Here is a 16,468-nt window from a genome sequence, read left to right as displayed (position 1 = left end):
GTTGATTTCAAATAAGGAGACAGGGACAAATTGACATACAATGCTTGATTTGGTAGGAACAAGAAACAAGTTGTTGTTCCATTTCAACACAGTGTTCTGTCATTAAAATGTTCTTGTTATCATATATGGTTTTGTCTAAATCTGTATTTTCACTCCAGGGGTTATTTATAAATCATAAAAACTCACATTTTTGTCAACATATCAGCTTTTTATACCTGACTCACATTTTTCCCCCATGTAGATTTAGGCATCTTGGGCTTGATGTCATTAAGAGACTCATAAGTGTTTGCCTGGTTTTCCATGGACTTGCCGGGGACCTGTTCGTAGGTGCTCTCAGGGAAAGTGATGACTGCTGGCTTCTGCTCAATCTCAGCATACATGGTGGTTCTCTGAGAGACTGAACTCCTTTTAGGCCTTTCAGAGGTCGGGTTGGACCTAAAGAATTCCATGTCATACCTCTGCTCCTCTGACCACAGGTTGCTCAGTGTCAAGAACTCTGTGGGGTCATGAAGCGAATATGTGTGGCATGTGACCCTCTTGGCAGGAACATGGATTTGATATGCTGAGACTGTTAGTGATGGACTGTTAAACTGGTTTGAGTAGGCCTCCTCTTGTTGATCTTGTTAGTTTTTGTTTATCACTGGCACAGACTTGCTTCTGCCACCCACAGACGTATGCTGGGAGTGAGCCATCTGGTCCCCTGGATAGCTTGCGTCAGTGTATAAATGTGAAGACTGACTGGTTACTAAGGTTGTGTTTTCTTTTTTTGGCCTGTTTGTGACCTTTTGGGTTTTGCTTGGTTGTGACGTTGTATCAGAAAAAGATCCACTAAGGGAGAATGCCACTGGAACACCCCTTTTTGGAACAGCAGGAGCCTGGAAGAAATCATGTCAAATTCAATATGCTGTCACTGAAATCAAGTTTCTTGATTCTTCAAATCAAAGTTTCTTTGTGATTAGCATTTTAAATCGGCTTTGGACTTGCACAGCTCAACTCTTGGAGAAAGCAGTTTAGAACCAATGTTGGGCATTTCTGTGTATTCTTTCATTCGCTTTTATGCGAGTCACATATTAGAGTCTCAAAATGGAGGAAGCAAATTGGCACTGGACTTGGAGAACAATCCCCACACTTGATATTCCAAGTCCCCCCAATAGCTGTGCCGCCCAGGTGGGATGATTTAAAAAGATATAATGCAATCAGAGGGGTTGATGACTGCTATTCACTTATTTATGAATGAATAAATCATGTTAGAGCAAAGCTGTATATCGTGCGCTGGTGTCAAACGTGGTCTGTGCAAGTCTAGACTGACTTTCCAAATTAGCCATGTGCCTGCCTGCCCAGCTGAAAAAACACACTGAAACAAACGACATTGTGTGTTGAATTTATTCAATTGTACGTAATCAAATGGCTGTGCAAAATAAATAATCTGGATCACGTTCATTTTTAAGGCGCTTCCTAGTCCACTTGAAAAATGTATCTGGATTCAGATGATTTTATTTCGTAATTGTCAATTTCCAATTGACAAAATAATACTGTGTACATTTAAAAAAAAGCCTTCTTTCGTGGAGCTTGGCAGAGACCAATCTGCCAAATTTGCAAACACACGGATTGAACCTTGCGCTAACGCAAAAATCAGGATCCACCAGCATTTACAGTGCGCCACTGTTTCATACCTGAGAAAGGGACATGGAGTCTACAGATTGGGTTGCAGTCAGTTTTTTGTTTCTGTATTTTGGTGGCAGTGCAGGTGGCTGAACTGTGGTGCGTACACCATCAGTTTGTTCCTGGATCCTTCCAATACTCTTGTTATTCGGGTCCCAACGGCCCTGGAGAGCATTGACACTTACTCCTGATTCCCCTTTGCTGTTGTAATTCACCACATCATACACTTCACCTGTGTTTGCCTGGAAAGAACAACAACCCCTGTTATCACCTCTTCATGGCTATTTAATGGCACACTTGTTTCACCAACCAAAACAAGTCAGCTACAACAGATACTGAAATGATATAAGTGTCAGTCTTGTAGTTTGTCTTTTTTTTCTTAGCTGAAATGTTTGGCTCTCCTTTTAATTCATGGTTTCAATATACTGGTAATCCTGCAGTGGGATGGTTAACAGCTGCAATGTTTTTTCAGATGGAAAAAAAACTAATAGATCTTGGGCCTTCATTCACTTCCATTCAAGAGGACTGAAAGTTAGTCTCAAAGACCCTCACCTCAAAACAGCTGGTTGTCAGGTACTCTCCAAATGGCTGGATAGGGCTTACTTTATAATGATCTATTAGATCACTTATGCAGGAGTAGGTGTAACAGTCACCTGATATGAAAAGAAGTCCCTCTTGGTTTTGAGTTATCAAAAAATGGCGGCACCTGTCAAGGCCCCTGTAGAGGAAATGCACACCTTATTGTTTTTGCTAAAATGAGCACTACTCTCAGGACAATGAATTGACAAAGAAATCACATCAAAAATATTATTGAACATCTCAAGAAAGCTTTTACTGATCCAAAAGTGGGAGTAACTCTATAGTTATCTTTCTATAGACGTAAAAATGAGGTATCTTACCTGCAGTAGCTTAGCAACAAATGAATTGAAAACCACAATTTTCTTCTGTCAGAGGACCATCCTCTCATTTGATTTTATAAAATAGAGAGTTGTAATGATTTGTGCTGGTCAAATTGTATTGATCTGAATATTACACCTCTTGACTGAACTCACTAAAATCTATCTTAGTCTATGTGCTTAATGGTTCTTTCTACATTCAGCTTCAACTTCGTACTTGTAGGAAAGGATGTAGCCGATGGTTTTATCACTGAGGCGGATGAGAAAAGAGCCTGGAGCTTTATCTGCCAGGAGATCCTCTGCATGCCTGTGATGAGGAGGCAGACAACAAACATCAGAACCAACTGATTTGTGTCATATTTCAAGTGAGTTAACAATTACATGGCAGAACTATGACACTTTCAGATGATCCCCAATTGCCTTTTTTTATTGGTGCCTTTTTTTTGGGGGGGGGGGTATTCCTTTTTTAGCTCTGTTACCGACATGAAGAATTCAATGTACTGTATTTTCACGACTATAAGGCGCCATTAAAAGTCTTAAATTTTTTCCAAAATGGACAGGACGCCTTACGGTGCGGAGCGTCCTTTATATGCGCCGAGTTCCAAAATCTGACTGACAGCCGACACGCTGTTTATATAGAGAAACGGCGGAAGTGACTGTGGCCAGGCATGCAGGAAAGAAGTCGGCCGAATCAGGGAACGGTGGGCGTGTATATATACATATATGGAGAGGGGGAGAGAGAGAGAGAGGGAGAGAGAGGACAGGCTAGCTAGTCCGCCAATTGTGAAGGGCGGGCGTGTAAGTGGACGCTAAAGGGACGCCTCAAGCCAGTACCAACACTTGTATAGAGTGTGGCAATGTGCATTGTTGCAAAACAACTCCGGTTTTGGTTTCTAAGAACCCCTGAAAATAAATTCGACAAAAAGACACGCCTACGAAGCTCAGTTCAAACTTAAAGCCACCGGTTATGCTTTTGGCATCTGATACAGAGGATGAGGACTTTGGTGGATTTTTGGGTGATGATTGATCGAAAAACGTGAGAACATTGTACGATGGCTAAATAAAATACACCTGAACTCAGTTCTGCTTTCGTTGCCTTTTTAAAAACGTGTTTTTAGCTTATCTGTATGTCTTGGCATGCTACCGTATGCTTCAAGCTAACGTGTTAGAGTGCGCGCGTGCATGCCGTATGTTTAAGCTGGCGTATGTTTTACCACTGTAAAACTGCGGCCATTAGTACGGTGCGTCCTGTGTATGTGTAAAATAGAAATGTAACCCATTAATGAGACTGCGGCCATTAGTACGGTGCTTCGAATAGTCGTGAAAACCCTATTGTGTTAAAGCTAAATGTCTGCTCATCTCGACAAATTATTTTTAAAAATGCCAAATTTCGTTCGTCACAAAGGGAAATTGGAACACTGAAGACTATTTCATGCTTTGAAAGGTATTCTTTGTTTCTTACTTTCTTCCAGTGAAGCCTTGAAACCAGCTGGGAAAATTTCCATTTTGCAGAATGATCTGTGCCTGTGTCCCAATGAACCACCGAAGCACGAGCTCCTTCAGGCCTCCTTCAGATGAATCCAGATGCAGATCAACAGATGACTTTGTCTCCATCCCGACACGATTGTCATGAAACCAACACACAGAGCACTAGTCCTGAATGAATACTCCCTGCTTGGATCAGCTCTCAAAAGGAAGGACAGGCGTTCATTTGACTATAAAACAGCTCCCTCGTATTAACAACGGTATTGTTTGATTTTATCATCGCTTCATCACTCGGCTTGGCTTTGCCTGGTTATCTACAGTATGTTCCGTGTGCCTGCTGCATCCGTGGTGTGCAGCAGGCACAGTACAGTACTTTAAAAAGCGAGGGGGGAAAACAGAAAAGGGGGATTCTCCCAATGTCCTCTTTGAAGATTTTTGCCTCTCATCTGAGTAGGCTTCATTAGTTCATGCAACAACGCTTGCTCAGGACTGCCAGTTTTTCCAGGCTGTGGGTTAAGGTGCCACTTAACAAGGGCCTGTCCTCCAAGACAAGTTTCTCCTACGGGAGACCAAATAAAAGTCAAATTCAAATCAAGATTTTAAATTTGGAAAGAAAAAAAAAGTATTCTTGTGTGATTTAATTACCCTGCAAATACTAATACTACATACAGTATTCTAACATCGGAAGGTTACAGCAGTCCATAATTGTATGCTATTAAATTACAGTTATCTACCGTTTGTTATTGTGAACTGAGTGGTTTAAGTGTCAATTTAAATGCTGAATATTGTCACGTTGCGTGGTGGTGGTGGACCCCAAAAAGCAGGCAGGAGGGAGGAGCAGGGTGTATTTGAAGAAGTGTATTGATAAAACACACAAAAGTATATCCAAAACAAAGTCGAAAGTAATAAACAAAAAACATGACTTAAACAAAAACTATCAATAACCAAAACAAAACACTACTAGGACAAAGATGACAGCAGCAAAGGAACACCAACAAACAATCATGACAGTAGCAAGAGCAACAGCAACTCACACGACAGTAGCAAGAAGCAACAATGACCCGACACTGAGTGTTCGGGCTGGGAGTCCTTTTAAAGCCCTAATTAGTTATGACCAACAGGTGTGCAGCTGCCGGGGGAGCCCTACAGTGCCACCTGTTGGTCCCTAAACCGAATCATGACAAATATTTAACAGTATTGTTATAATTATTATTATTAAAAATAAACTGTAAAATACTGTCGTACATTCACTGCGAATTTACAGAAATTTATTACAGTGTAAAAGTAAATCGAGCCACGTCACATAAAAGCTTGCCCAGGACATTTCTACTTTTGCATAACTCGCACACTTGCATTCATTAAACATAATTCAAGAATATAGAGTAGCCTATATCTAATAGTCAAATACATTGCACTTCATCAAAGGAGTACAGATTCATAAACCAAAGGTTTTCCAGCAATACAGTATGCACTTGCATGTGTCTGTAATGGGAGCACACCAGGTGTCAGGATATGGCAGAGAGACATTGAGAGCCATACACAGAGGTCACAGAGTTCACAGTTGACACTATTTTTAACTCTGCAAGACATTTTCCTTCTCACCACTGTCTTGTTTATGTTAGTGTTGTGCATGGAAAAACAGACAGCACAGAATTTCAAGGGGACTTGATCGGTCTAGTGAGAGTTTCATCCCTACAACTTTGTTCTTGCGTCACACGAGGCCCAGCAAATATTTCCGAGGATCAAACTGCGCTTTTAAACTACAGTGAGGACTTAAAATATGGATATTTTCAAGCAACAGAAAGTTGAAGATTTCTATGAAATTGGGGAAGAGTTGGGAAGGTACTGTGAAAACTTTTTCACTAAACATCGGATTGTTTGATTGTTGTTGGGATTGTTTAATAATAATAATAGTTTATTAACTATTGTTTAATAATAAGAGTAGTTGTTATTGTTATTGTTATTATTGTAACAATAATAATTTATGGTTACGATGGGCAGACATGATTACAAAATACAGTAGATTAATTCTAAGATGATGTTCTCACTCACACATTGATATTTTTTTAAACATTAAAGTTAGAAGAATAAAACGATTTTGCGAATGCAAGTGGTGTTGTCAACCACTAATTACGGTAGAATAAATGTTTTGTGAAATCTACTATTGGCCCTAAATGTAACACGTTCAAATGAAAGCAGTAAATAAACATCTTTATGACGTAGTGACGATGAAAGCCAAGCCGAGGACGATGTACAGCCTGAATGCTGTTCTTTGCTTTTCTCTCAAGCATTGGTGTTTTTTTGACATAATATACTGTAACTATTTTGCACTTCCACATCAAGTCTTTCTCTTCAGTGCAACAGTGCCTGGCCTGGTTGGGGTTAATTATATTGTCAGCTGACAGGAGGCACTGCTTGACATGCCAGGCTGCTTTACGAAACAGTGTTTTATCTTTAGACGCACACTATCTCTGTTGTCAGACTGGCTGCAGATAGGGACAAACAGCATTCACTGACAACCACGCATTTCAAAAAAGCAGGTGGAATTTAGTGCGCGCTGTGACTACTAAACAATGACAAAACAAGCCCTTACTTATTGTCAGAACATGAAATCAGCAATAAAACAATAATTAATTGGGGAAAATCAATCCATTCATTTTCAACTGCTTATGCTCATGGGTGAGCTGGAGTTAACACGCCGATTTTGTGTGTGAGTTGGATTAAGCCTTGGCAAGGGCAAAGCTAGACTTTTAGCATTGGCTGGACCAATGGGTAGCCAAGGCTATATCGAGGGGGTGTGGGCGCGATACAATGCACAAACTTGTTAACACAATCAACACCCATTTTTATACAGAATAAAATTGTCACCTGTCCACCCACACCCATAATTACATATATCCGTAACCCTCGTGAGGATAAGCAGATTAGTGTCTTGTCTGTGTGGTAGCGGAGGACCCCAAAAAGCAGGCAGGAAGGAGGAGCAGGGTGAAGTTGTCAAATTGTATTAACAAAATACTGAGGAAAATAAATGCTAACAAAGTCATGGAAACAAAAATAATCCAAAGTAACAAACAAAAACCATGGCTGAAGCAAAAAAAAAAAAAAACGAACAGTTACAGAAACATTACAGATACAATGACCGGACACTGAGTGATCGTCTTTTTCAACAACTAATGACACAATGACCAACAGGGGTGCCGCTGTAGGCGGAGCCCTACAGTGCCACCTGTTGGTCACAAACAGAACCATGACAATTAAAAAATGAATGGCTGGAGGAGTTGTTTCGTCAGCTGTCTCTTTTATGACTTTCGAGTTTCTTCATGGCAGCCCGGTGATCGAGTGGTGCCTCACAGTGCAGAGGTGCAGGGTTTGATTCCAGCTCCGGCCTTCCTGTGTGCAGTTTGCATGTTCTCCTGGTGCCTGCATGGGTTTTCGCTAGGTGCTCCAGTTTCCTCACACATTCCAAAAACATCGGTGGGCAGGGTGATTCCATTGACTCAGCCCTGATGTGAAGTGATGCTTGAGGGTTTAGAACGCCTCCTCCGCTTCTGGAGACCAGTGGAAACGAACGTGAGGTCAGAGCATGGAGAGGAGCAGCAATTTTGCGTCTGTAGAAGTTGGCAAATCCCAGAAACTGTTGCAGCTTCTTACGGCTCTCAAGTGTAGGTCACAGTGCTCACTTTGGCTGGATACATCTGCAGCCTCCCGAGGGACACATTGAACCCCAAGAGGGAAACCGTGTCAGCATGGTACATGCTTTTCTCGGCCGTGACATATAGGTGGTTATCTAGGAGATGCTGGAGGACCTGGCTCACATGCTGCTGATGAGTGTCTAGATCTGCGGAATATATTAATATGTCATCTAGATAAACACAGACAAACTGGACCAGGAGGTTTCTGAACATATCATTGATCATGGCCTGGAACTCTGCAAGAGCATTCGTTAGGCAATTGGGCATGACTAGGTGACCTGAGGGAGAACTAAATCCGGTCTTCCGCTCACCTCCCTCTCTAATTCAGATCAGATGATATGCATTTCTTAAATCCAGTTTTGCGAAAATGGTGGCCTGCTGAAGCTGATCAAAGACAGATAACATCTGAGGGAGTGGATAGTGATTCTTGATAGTGATTTCACTGAGAGGACTGCAGTCAATACATGGTCTTCAGGACCCATCCTTCTTGCTTACAAAGAAGAAGACAATGATGGCCGGATGAGTCCTGCCTTCAGTGAAGATTCAATGTAGCCCTTCATTTCCTGTCGTTCGGGGCCTGGCACAGAGTACAGTTGTCCCTTGTGAATGATGGATCCAGGAATGAGATCTAGCCCCCAGTCCATTAAGCTCTCATCAGCCCTGGAGTTAATTAAAGCCTTCAATTCTGTGATGTTGGCTTGGTGTCTTACTTTGACAGGGGTCAAACTGCGTGAAGACGATGTTGAGAAAGTGAATTGGCTCACCACACACTTTGCTTTAGCTGGGCAGGCGGCCACAAGATGTCCAGACTCCCCATAGTAAAATCAGCTCCTCTCCTTGAGATGATGCTGGCATTCGGGATTGATGAGCTGAGTTCTGCCCAGATGCGTGGGTTCCTCCTCTTCCACATGCAGAAACTGGTGTTGTTCTGCCGCTGGATGACTGGAGGCAAACCGGCGACTGGAACCTGCTGTGGGCGCACCGGCTTCTGTTGCTGTCCTCCTTGGAGGGCCCGAGACTCCTGAAGCCGGTTGTCGGTTCGAATGACAAGGGCAATGAGAGAGTCTAGACCTGTAGTGAAGTCTAATGGCAAAACGGTTCCCATCAGCCCTTTCAGGAAGTCATCATGAAGTGCCGTGACTTTCCACCCATTCCCAGCAGCCAGAGTCCTGAAGTGAATGGCATAGTCAGAGAGAGACGCCGTCCCTGGCCTCAGTCCACTCAGCTCCCGTGCTTTCTCACTTTCAGATGAAACAGGGTTAAAGGTCTTACGGAGAGCCTCTGTGAATTCTGCAATGGAGTTGCAAATCGCGGAGTCTCTTGCCCATTCGACCATGGCCCACTTATCCCCCTACGGTCTATCATAAATGAGTGGCACAGTCCTGGTTCTCCCGAAAAACGCTCAGGAGAACCTAGCCGGATTTCAGCTCCAACATGGGAGATACGGTGAACCGGAGTGATGGAACAGGCTAGGTCTGAGGCTTGGCATCTTCCGTGGTTAGTTTTTTGAGGAGAGTGAGTGGTTGCTGTATTTGTTCATTAATCTACCCGACCTAGGCTGTGACGGCTGCCTAAAAGCTCTCCTAGCTGTGGGTGAGACCCTTGACTCCCTGGTGTAATGCAGCCACCTGCTCCTCCTGTTGGGACAAGCGAGTCCCCTGTGCAGATAGAGCTACAGCTAGCTTCCCTGCCACCACTGTGTTCATACTGGCCAGTGTGTACTGTCAGAACCAGGCTTGAACACAGGACACAGTTGCGGGGTACAAAATTGAACGATATATTTATTTGAGGCGGTGGCCCGGTGGTCCACTGGTTAGTGCGTTGACCTCACAGTACAGAGGTCGTGGGTTCGATCCCAGCTCCATCCTTCCTGTGTGGAGTTTGCATGTTCTCCCCGGGCCTGTGTGGGTTTTCTCCAGGTACTGCAGTTTTCTCCTACATTCCAAAAACATGCGCGGCAGGCTGATTGAACACTCTAAATTGTGAGTGCGGAAGACTGTTTGTCTCTGTGTGCCCTGGGATCGGCTGGCAACCGGTTCGGGGTGCCCCCCGCCTACTGCCCAAAGATGGCTGGGATAGCCTCCAGCACCCTCTGCGACTGAGGATCATCGACTGACGACTCAAAATGGCAAGGCTGTGGAAACAAGGTAAGAATTGATCAGGTCTGTGGCGAGAGACTGGTGTGCACGCACAAAGACAAAAACACAGTTGCACAGAACAAAGGGAAACAGGAACCATTTAAACGCAAGGTAAAGGGCAACAGGAGAAAACAAGCAAGGCGGGGCTGACAATAAGAATGGCACAGGAGAAAGTGTAAGTGACCGTGGTGTGACAACCACCAGAGCTAAAACCTGGTGAACGAAGAAAGAACTGCACTCACCTGTAACAAAACTATAGTGTGTCTTTTTTGTGGTGGTTATGTGGAGTTAAGGTTTTATATCAATGCAGTACTGATTGATGAAGGAATTACTGCATTATAAGGCATGTTTTTACAATTTTATGTTATTTCTTTATTTTTAAATGGAGGTGTATTGTATATTGTACTGCAAATAGCAAGTGAGTGAAGCTTTAATCTCATGTAAATGTGATATTGGATAATTGATTATCGAATTACCGGTATGTGGTATGGCCTTTTTAAAGTTCATTTTACATTTTATATTGTCCTGCGAAGTTGTGTAAGACCCCAACTGGGGACGAGAATTGAGAATTACCACCAGCTATAAACTTTATATTACATCAGTTGCAAGCTCGGGACTATGTTTGACTGCACTGTGCCTGTCAAATAAAGAAATAATAATTAAAAAAACAAAAGTCAAAATGAAATAAAACCTATACCGGTTATTAAAAAAAATCTAAAACAATTATAATCTCGGTACAGAATTGCATTCCCTTATTTTATATTATTGCAGATTGTTCAGGTGGTCATATTGTTGTGGCTGCTCAGTGCTTGTAATTGTTGTTCAAACCATAAAGGGTACACCATAAAGTCTGGGTCACAAGTTTGATGTCTGTAACATAGGTATGCTCAGAAGTGGGCGCTAAAAAGATGCCCATTGGTCAATGGGTCACTAATGGCATGTGTTCAACAAAATGGGTTCAGTAAAGTGACTTTTCAGCTAATGTACGGTAGGTACAAACCAATTCATGACAATAAAGAATAATCTCTCTTCTACTCCTTGTGTTTTAGTGGACAGTTTGCCATTGTAAAGCAATGCAGAGAGAAAAATACAGGACAGGAATTTGCTGCGAAATTCATCAAAAAGCGGCAAAGTATCGCCAGCTCTCGGGGAGTTCGGCTGGAGGAGATCCAACGTGAGGTGCACATTCTACAGCAGATTCAGCACCAAAATATTGTCACTCTACATGATGTCTACGAGAATCGCACTGATGTGGTTCTCATTCTGGAGTTGTGAGTGACTCATTCATTACGTTTTCCAATATTTTGTTGATTTTCTGGAAATGGTTCATGTAATGTGCACTCAAGAAGTCTCTGCTTGGATATGTGGAATATGCTAAATACTTTGGAAAATTGCAGAAAAATGTTTGCTTCAGTCATTTAGAAATATTGTTATTATGAAGATGTACTCCATAAGCCAACCTGTATTGAGTCTAGGCGCATTCAGGGCTGAATTTACAAAAGGAATTGCGTGGCACTAACCCTTATAAATAGAGCAAACAGTTAGCATCTGATTCACAAAGCACAAGCAGATGGTGAAATGCTTCACTAAATGTGCTGCTAAGCACAATGTGTCTGCGCCGGTTTTAACTGTGCGTATTTATATGAGGCAATTGTGAAATTGCCCACCTCGTTCCAAATGAGCATCATTGATGAACGTCTAATTCACTAGCACCAGTGCCAATTGCCACACACAGTTTGAGTGAAGCCGATAAAGTATCGAGCAAACTTGGCACTCCTCTGTCAAAGCCTGATCATAACACCAGAAGCACGGAGAAGGCATCATCATGCCAGACAAAGCCACGCCTGCAAACTCTGAGATCACACACTGTGCGAAGGGTGGGCCCTATGTTGTGCGAGGAGAAACCATTGCGAACTGCGACATCTGACCAACCTGAGGAACCCCCCCTCCCCCCCACACACACACACACACACACTAAGTACATGAAATACAGCCGTTAGAGGGCCCCAAAATTAAAGATTGCGCACGGCCCTAATTTCATCAAGGGCAGCTGTGATGCCAGGTGTGCTCTTGAGCAAATGTTTAGAAGGGAAGCTGGTGTATTTCTAGCTTGGAGTTGTGAAGACAGTCTAAAACGCCTAATGTAAAAAAGGTGCAGTTAATGTCAGAAAACTACGACCAATTGTTTTGAAAATACACATTCCTATCTCTATTTATGCTCACGTTAATCTCTGAAAATATCAAACCGATCGCACCAATACTTTTGATTTTTATTGACATTGACTGCATTTATGAATATATCGGTAATGTCAACTTCCTCCCCATTGGCGCACACTCCAGTTTATAGTCACTTAATGAAGGTATTGCTAATGTCCATAAACTTAAAAATATTGAAGCAATTGTTTTGATATTTTCTGAGATGTATGTGAGCATTAGAAGAGATGTGCATGTGAATTGTGGTGATAATTGTTAACTGTTTTCTGACAGTCCCACTAGCTCGTCCCCAGTCAGGAAAAGGCTCTGAGGAGAAAAATACAGAAAAAATCTCGAGAATTGAAACACTTGATAACAGGGTCATGAGCAAGATTTAGTAATCCGACAGCCAGTTGTCGGCATGGCATGGCTTTTAAAGGAGAGAAATAACAAAGCCAAATTTAGGACAGGTGTGACTTGTGAGTGAACCACTAGTCTCCAGCTGGACACTGAAAAAACAAAACAAAGAAGACAGGTTCATGACAGTTTTCAAAGTCACATATTTTAAGTCTGGGGAGATAAAAAAACAGTCACCTAAATGCTAAACTGTCTGTATTCAAGGGTATCAGGGGGTGAGCTGTTTGACTTCTTGGCCCAGAAAGAGTCTCTAAGCGAGGACGAAGCAACCCAGTTCATCAAGCAAATCCTTGAGGGGGTGAACTACCTCCACTCCAGAAAAATAGCCCATTTTGACCTCAAGGTATGGCCCGGAATGATTACACGGTTAAAAAAAGCATAGACCAGCATTAGTTATTTTTTTATGCTGTTCTTGCTGGTTTCTCCAGCATGTCGGTCTTGCTTAGTGCCTTTGACTCAGTTGCTAGACCGGTTTATCCAGTGAGTGGTTCGGGTGTCTAAATGTGTGCTGCTTTTGCTGCTGTTCTTGCTCGTGCCACCAACAAAGCCAGCATGGAAAGACATCAACACCATGCTGCTCTATGCTTTTTTCTTTTAACAGAGTGCAATGCACTTAACTTGTTTCAATTTAATTATAATAATTTGATAATTTAAATGAATTTCATAAAGTATACATTTACCCCAAAAAGATTACATTTGGTCCAAGTCCCAACAGAGTAAAATTTGCAATAATGAGAATAAAATATTCATAGTACATTTTACTCATGTATACTATAGAATTGGCCTATGCCGTCCGTCTATGTGAGTGGAGCATCAAAGTTTAATGATCATTCGAGGACTCTCTGAAACTTATAGTCCCCGTGCAAATAAAATAAATGTTCATCCGGCCATTATCTGAACCGGGTATCCTTACGAGGGTCAAGTGCGGGTTGGTGCCTATCCCAGCTGTCTTTGGGTAGTGTCACATCCCGTGTTTGCCAGCAGGGGGCGGGCTTTATCCCCGCCGCCTGCACACCTGTCACTCATTTGTGGTTGATTACTCTGCCTTTATTTGAACGCTCTGGCAGTCTACTCACTGCCGGAGAATTCCACGCCGCGCCAATATTCTCTCGCCCAATTCCTATTTGGATTATTCGTTGCCTTTTAGCCTTGTGGCTGTTATTGCGCGTCCTTGTTCCTCTTGCGAATGTAATTTATATAATTGTCTAATCAGACCTTCCTTGCTATTTTGCCGCAAGCGTTTTTGTTGTTCTCTTTATTCTATCCCTGGTCCTTATTTTGACCAGCGTTTTTTGTTATTCTCCCGGTCGGGTATTTTGTGTTCGTATTAAAGACTCCTTTTGTTCCCTGACAAAACCTCTTTTGTGTCTGCTATTTCGGGGATCCACTTCCTTATTTTGTTGTGCACGAAGCGATCATTCTATCGCTTCGGGCACAACGTGACAGGTAGTAGGCGGGCTTCACCCTGAACTGGTTTCCAGCCAATTGCAGGGCACAATTGACAGATGGACAAACAAGCATTCATATTAACAATCACACTCAGGTATAACGGAGTGTTCCATTAACCGACCATGCATGTTTTTGAAATGTGGAAGGAAACCGAAGTACCTGGAGAAAATCCACGCATACGAATGATTCTTGTACTTGAGGGTGGGTGTGGAAGTTTTAGAGTCAATGCAGTCTGTAGAGCGGACATTGGTTGTTCAGTGGTTCACAATGATGCCTTTGTCGTTGCTGATCGATGCCCATCAGGCATCTCTGTGATTGGCCATCAGTCCAGGGTGTTTAGTTAAAATATGCATGTACTTTACTCCGCCCACATAATAGAGTAGTTATTTCTGACAGCTCTACTGTTTAGTTTAGTTTTTTAACTTACCAAGAGTTTTTGAATTATCAGTTGTGAGCACTTCATAACACTTCAGCAGTTTATCTTGAGGACTGTGTCATTTGTTTTTCTACAGCCTGAAAACATAATGCTGCTTGATAAGAATGTACCATTGCCAAGGATTAAACTCATTGATTTTGGTCTTGCCCACAAAATTGAAACTGGAGTGGAGTTCAAAAACATCTTTGGAACACCTGAGTTTGTTGGTAAGACTGATTACCGAATATCCTCATCAGTCAGAGTGCTGTGTTCCGATCCTTTAACTGCAACTGTTTACAACATTATCTTTTTCAAAAGCACCTGAGATTGTCAACTATGAGCCATTGGGTTTAGAAGCAGACATGTGGAGCATTGGAGTCATAACCTACATCCTGTAAGTGAACAGTGACAGTCAACCCAATCACCCGTGGACTTGCATATTCACTGATGTTTTTGTTGTTGTTGTTAATTAAACCTTTTTGTTGATGTTTTTTTGTTTTCTTTGTTTTTCCCAGATTTTTTGGGGTTACATATTTTTCCCCCCGGTTGTCGTGGAAAATGCATAAAAATATTTATCAGTGGTTTTTTTTCATAAGATTTTTTGGGGGGTGGCCAAATTCATTTTAATTGGCATCACTCATACATGGATTTTTACTCGTCCTGGACCTGCCTAGTTCCTTTCACTCGCAATTCGTGGGAGGTTGACTGTACAGTAATTCACTTTGCCTTCTTTTGCCTCAAACAGACAAACAAACTGAATGTCTTTATGTTATATTCCAGATTAAGTGGTGCTTCTCCTTTCCTCGGGGAGACTAAACAGGACACACTGAAGAACATTTCAGCCATAAACTATGAGTTTGATGAGGAGTTCTTCTACAATACCAGTGAACTTGCCAAAGATTTTATCAGTCACTTGCTGGAGAGGGACAAAAAGTAAGAGTTTGGTTCATGATGCCCAAGGCAAACTGTACAAAATAAAAATCCAATGATTTTAGAAAGACACCTTTTTTCATTACAGGAAAAGACTGACAATTCAAGACACTCTTAATCACCCATGGATCAAGGTAATGTGAAATGGTCAATTTAGATGTGAACTCCAGGCTGACTTTTGGACTCATGCTTGAAATTGACACAATTTTGGACCAATTTTTTTAATGTTCTAATTAAATATGTGCTATTTGTTCTTTGAACCCGCAAGTCTAATGAGCGCAAGGAGGAAAATAAAGGCCAAGAGCTGCAGAAACGAGAAAGGCGCCAGCTCAAGACCAAGCGTCTGAGGGAGTACACCATTAAGTGCCACTCAAGCATGCCACCTAACAACACCTACATAAACTTTGAGCGGTTTGCCATGGTGGTGGAGGACATTGATCAAATGGAATGCTCGTTCCTGACCTTGACCGCATCCCATGATTCTCTGCAAGAAGATATTGATGCCATGGTCTCAATATACAATGAGAAAGAGGCCTGGTACAAGGAACAGAGTGAAGGAGTGCGCCATGAGCTCTCGCAAATCCGCTACGAGTTCCGTAAGGTGGAGTCCTTGAAGAAAAATCTCAAAGACGAAATGCAATCTTTTAGCTCCAGCCTCAGTGGCATCAGCAGCCGCTACCAGGAACGACAGAACCACTTTGATGCGCTCAAACAAGAACTCTGTAATGAGCTGATGTGGTTGCAGGAGGTAATGGGTTCATCCCCCAACGATGCGGGTGGTGGTTACCACAATGGAAACCTTACCACCGTCTTCAATAACGAGGTGAATGAAGCCCTGAAAGAATTGCTGAACCGCTCATGTGGAGGGGAGTTGCTGTCTGGGATTGATCTGGATTTAACTGAAACCGGACAACAAAGATAGATGAGCATTATTTTGAGTTTCTGTATGAATGTTCAATAAATGTATGGTGGTATGCTGTAATTCCTGCATTTGCAAACTGAATACGAACTCTTCCAAATACTGTAAGAAAATAAATGTCTCTGTACTTAATCACCATTACATTTTGGTTTCTGTAGTTGAAACTTGCTTTTCTCCACTTATTTTTGGCAGCCCCTCAACCTGGCATGACAGGAATATTTCACTGTGAGAGTTGCGATACTGTATGTCTTAAAGGGCAAACTGTATTAAGC

At 42.3% G+C, this 16,468-nt stretch overlaps 2 protein-coding genes across 2 annotated transcripts; one reads left to right on the top strand and one right to left on the bottom strand.

Moving 5' to 3' along the window:
* Window positions 1-209: 209 nt before the first annotated feature.
* sh2d7 (SH2 domain containing 7) lies at window positions 210-4,454 on the bottom strand. The gene is given in 5 exon segments (XM_052064092.1): window positions 210-875; window positions 1,674-1,904; window positions 2,215-2,380; window positions 2,776-2,865; window positions 4,021-4,454. Coding segments are annotated over 5 exon segments (1,305 nt in total). The 5' UTR covers window positions 4,173-4,454.
* Window positions 4,455-5,640: 1,186 nt separating this feature from the next.
* Window positions 5,641-16,415, top strand: dapk2a (death-associated protein kinase 2a). The gene is made up of 8 exons (XM_052063966.1): window positions 5,641-5,885; window positions 10,923-11,144; window positions 12,688-12,826; window positions 14,445-14,574; window positions 14,666-14,741; window positions 15,128-15,280; window positions 15,366-15,411; window positions 15,546-16,415. The coding sequence occupies exons 1-8, from the start codon at window positions 5,824-5,826 to the stop codon at window positions 16,197-16,199; spliced, it is 1,482 nt and encodes a 493-aa protein (XP_051919926.1). The 5' UTR covers window positions 5,641-5,823; the 3' UTR covers window positions 16,200-16,415.
* The last annotated feature ends 53 nt before the right edge of the window (window positions 16,416-16,468 follow it).

This window comes from Hippocampus zosterae, chromosome 4, assembly GCF_025434085.1.
Source record: "Hippocampus zosterae strain Florida chromosome 4, ASM2543408v3, whole genome shotgun sequence".
In the NCBI taxonomy this organism is placed as follows: Eukaryota; Metazoa; Chordata; class Actinopteri; order Syngnathiformes; family Syngnathidae; genus Hippocampus; species Hippocampus zosterae.
This window is presented reverse-complemented; position numbering and strand designations above follow the sequence as displayed.

Coding starts and splice junctions, on each gene's coding strand:
- dapk2a (XM_052063966.1), top strand. CDS start 5,824: ATGGATATTTTCAAGCAACAGAAAGTTGAAGATTTCTATGAAATTGGG. Junction 5,886..10,922: donor ATTGGGGAAGAGTTGGGAAG/GTACTGTGAAAA, acceptor CTTGTGTTTTAG/TGGACAGTTTGCCATTGTAA. Junction 11,145..12,687: donor GTGGTTCTCATTCTGGAGTT/GTGAGTGACTCA, acceptor TCTGTATTCAAG/GGTATCAGGGGGTGAGCTGT.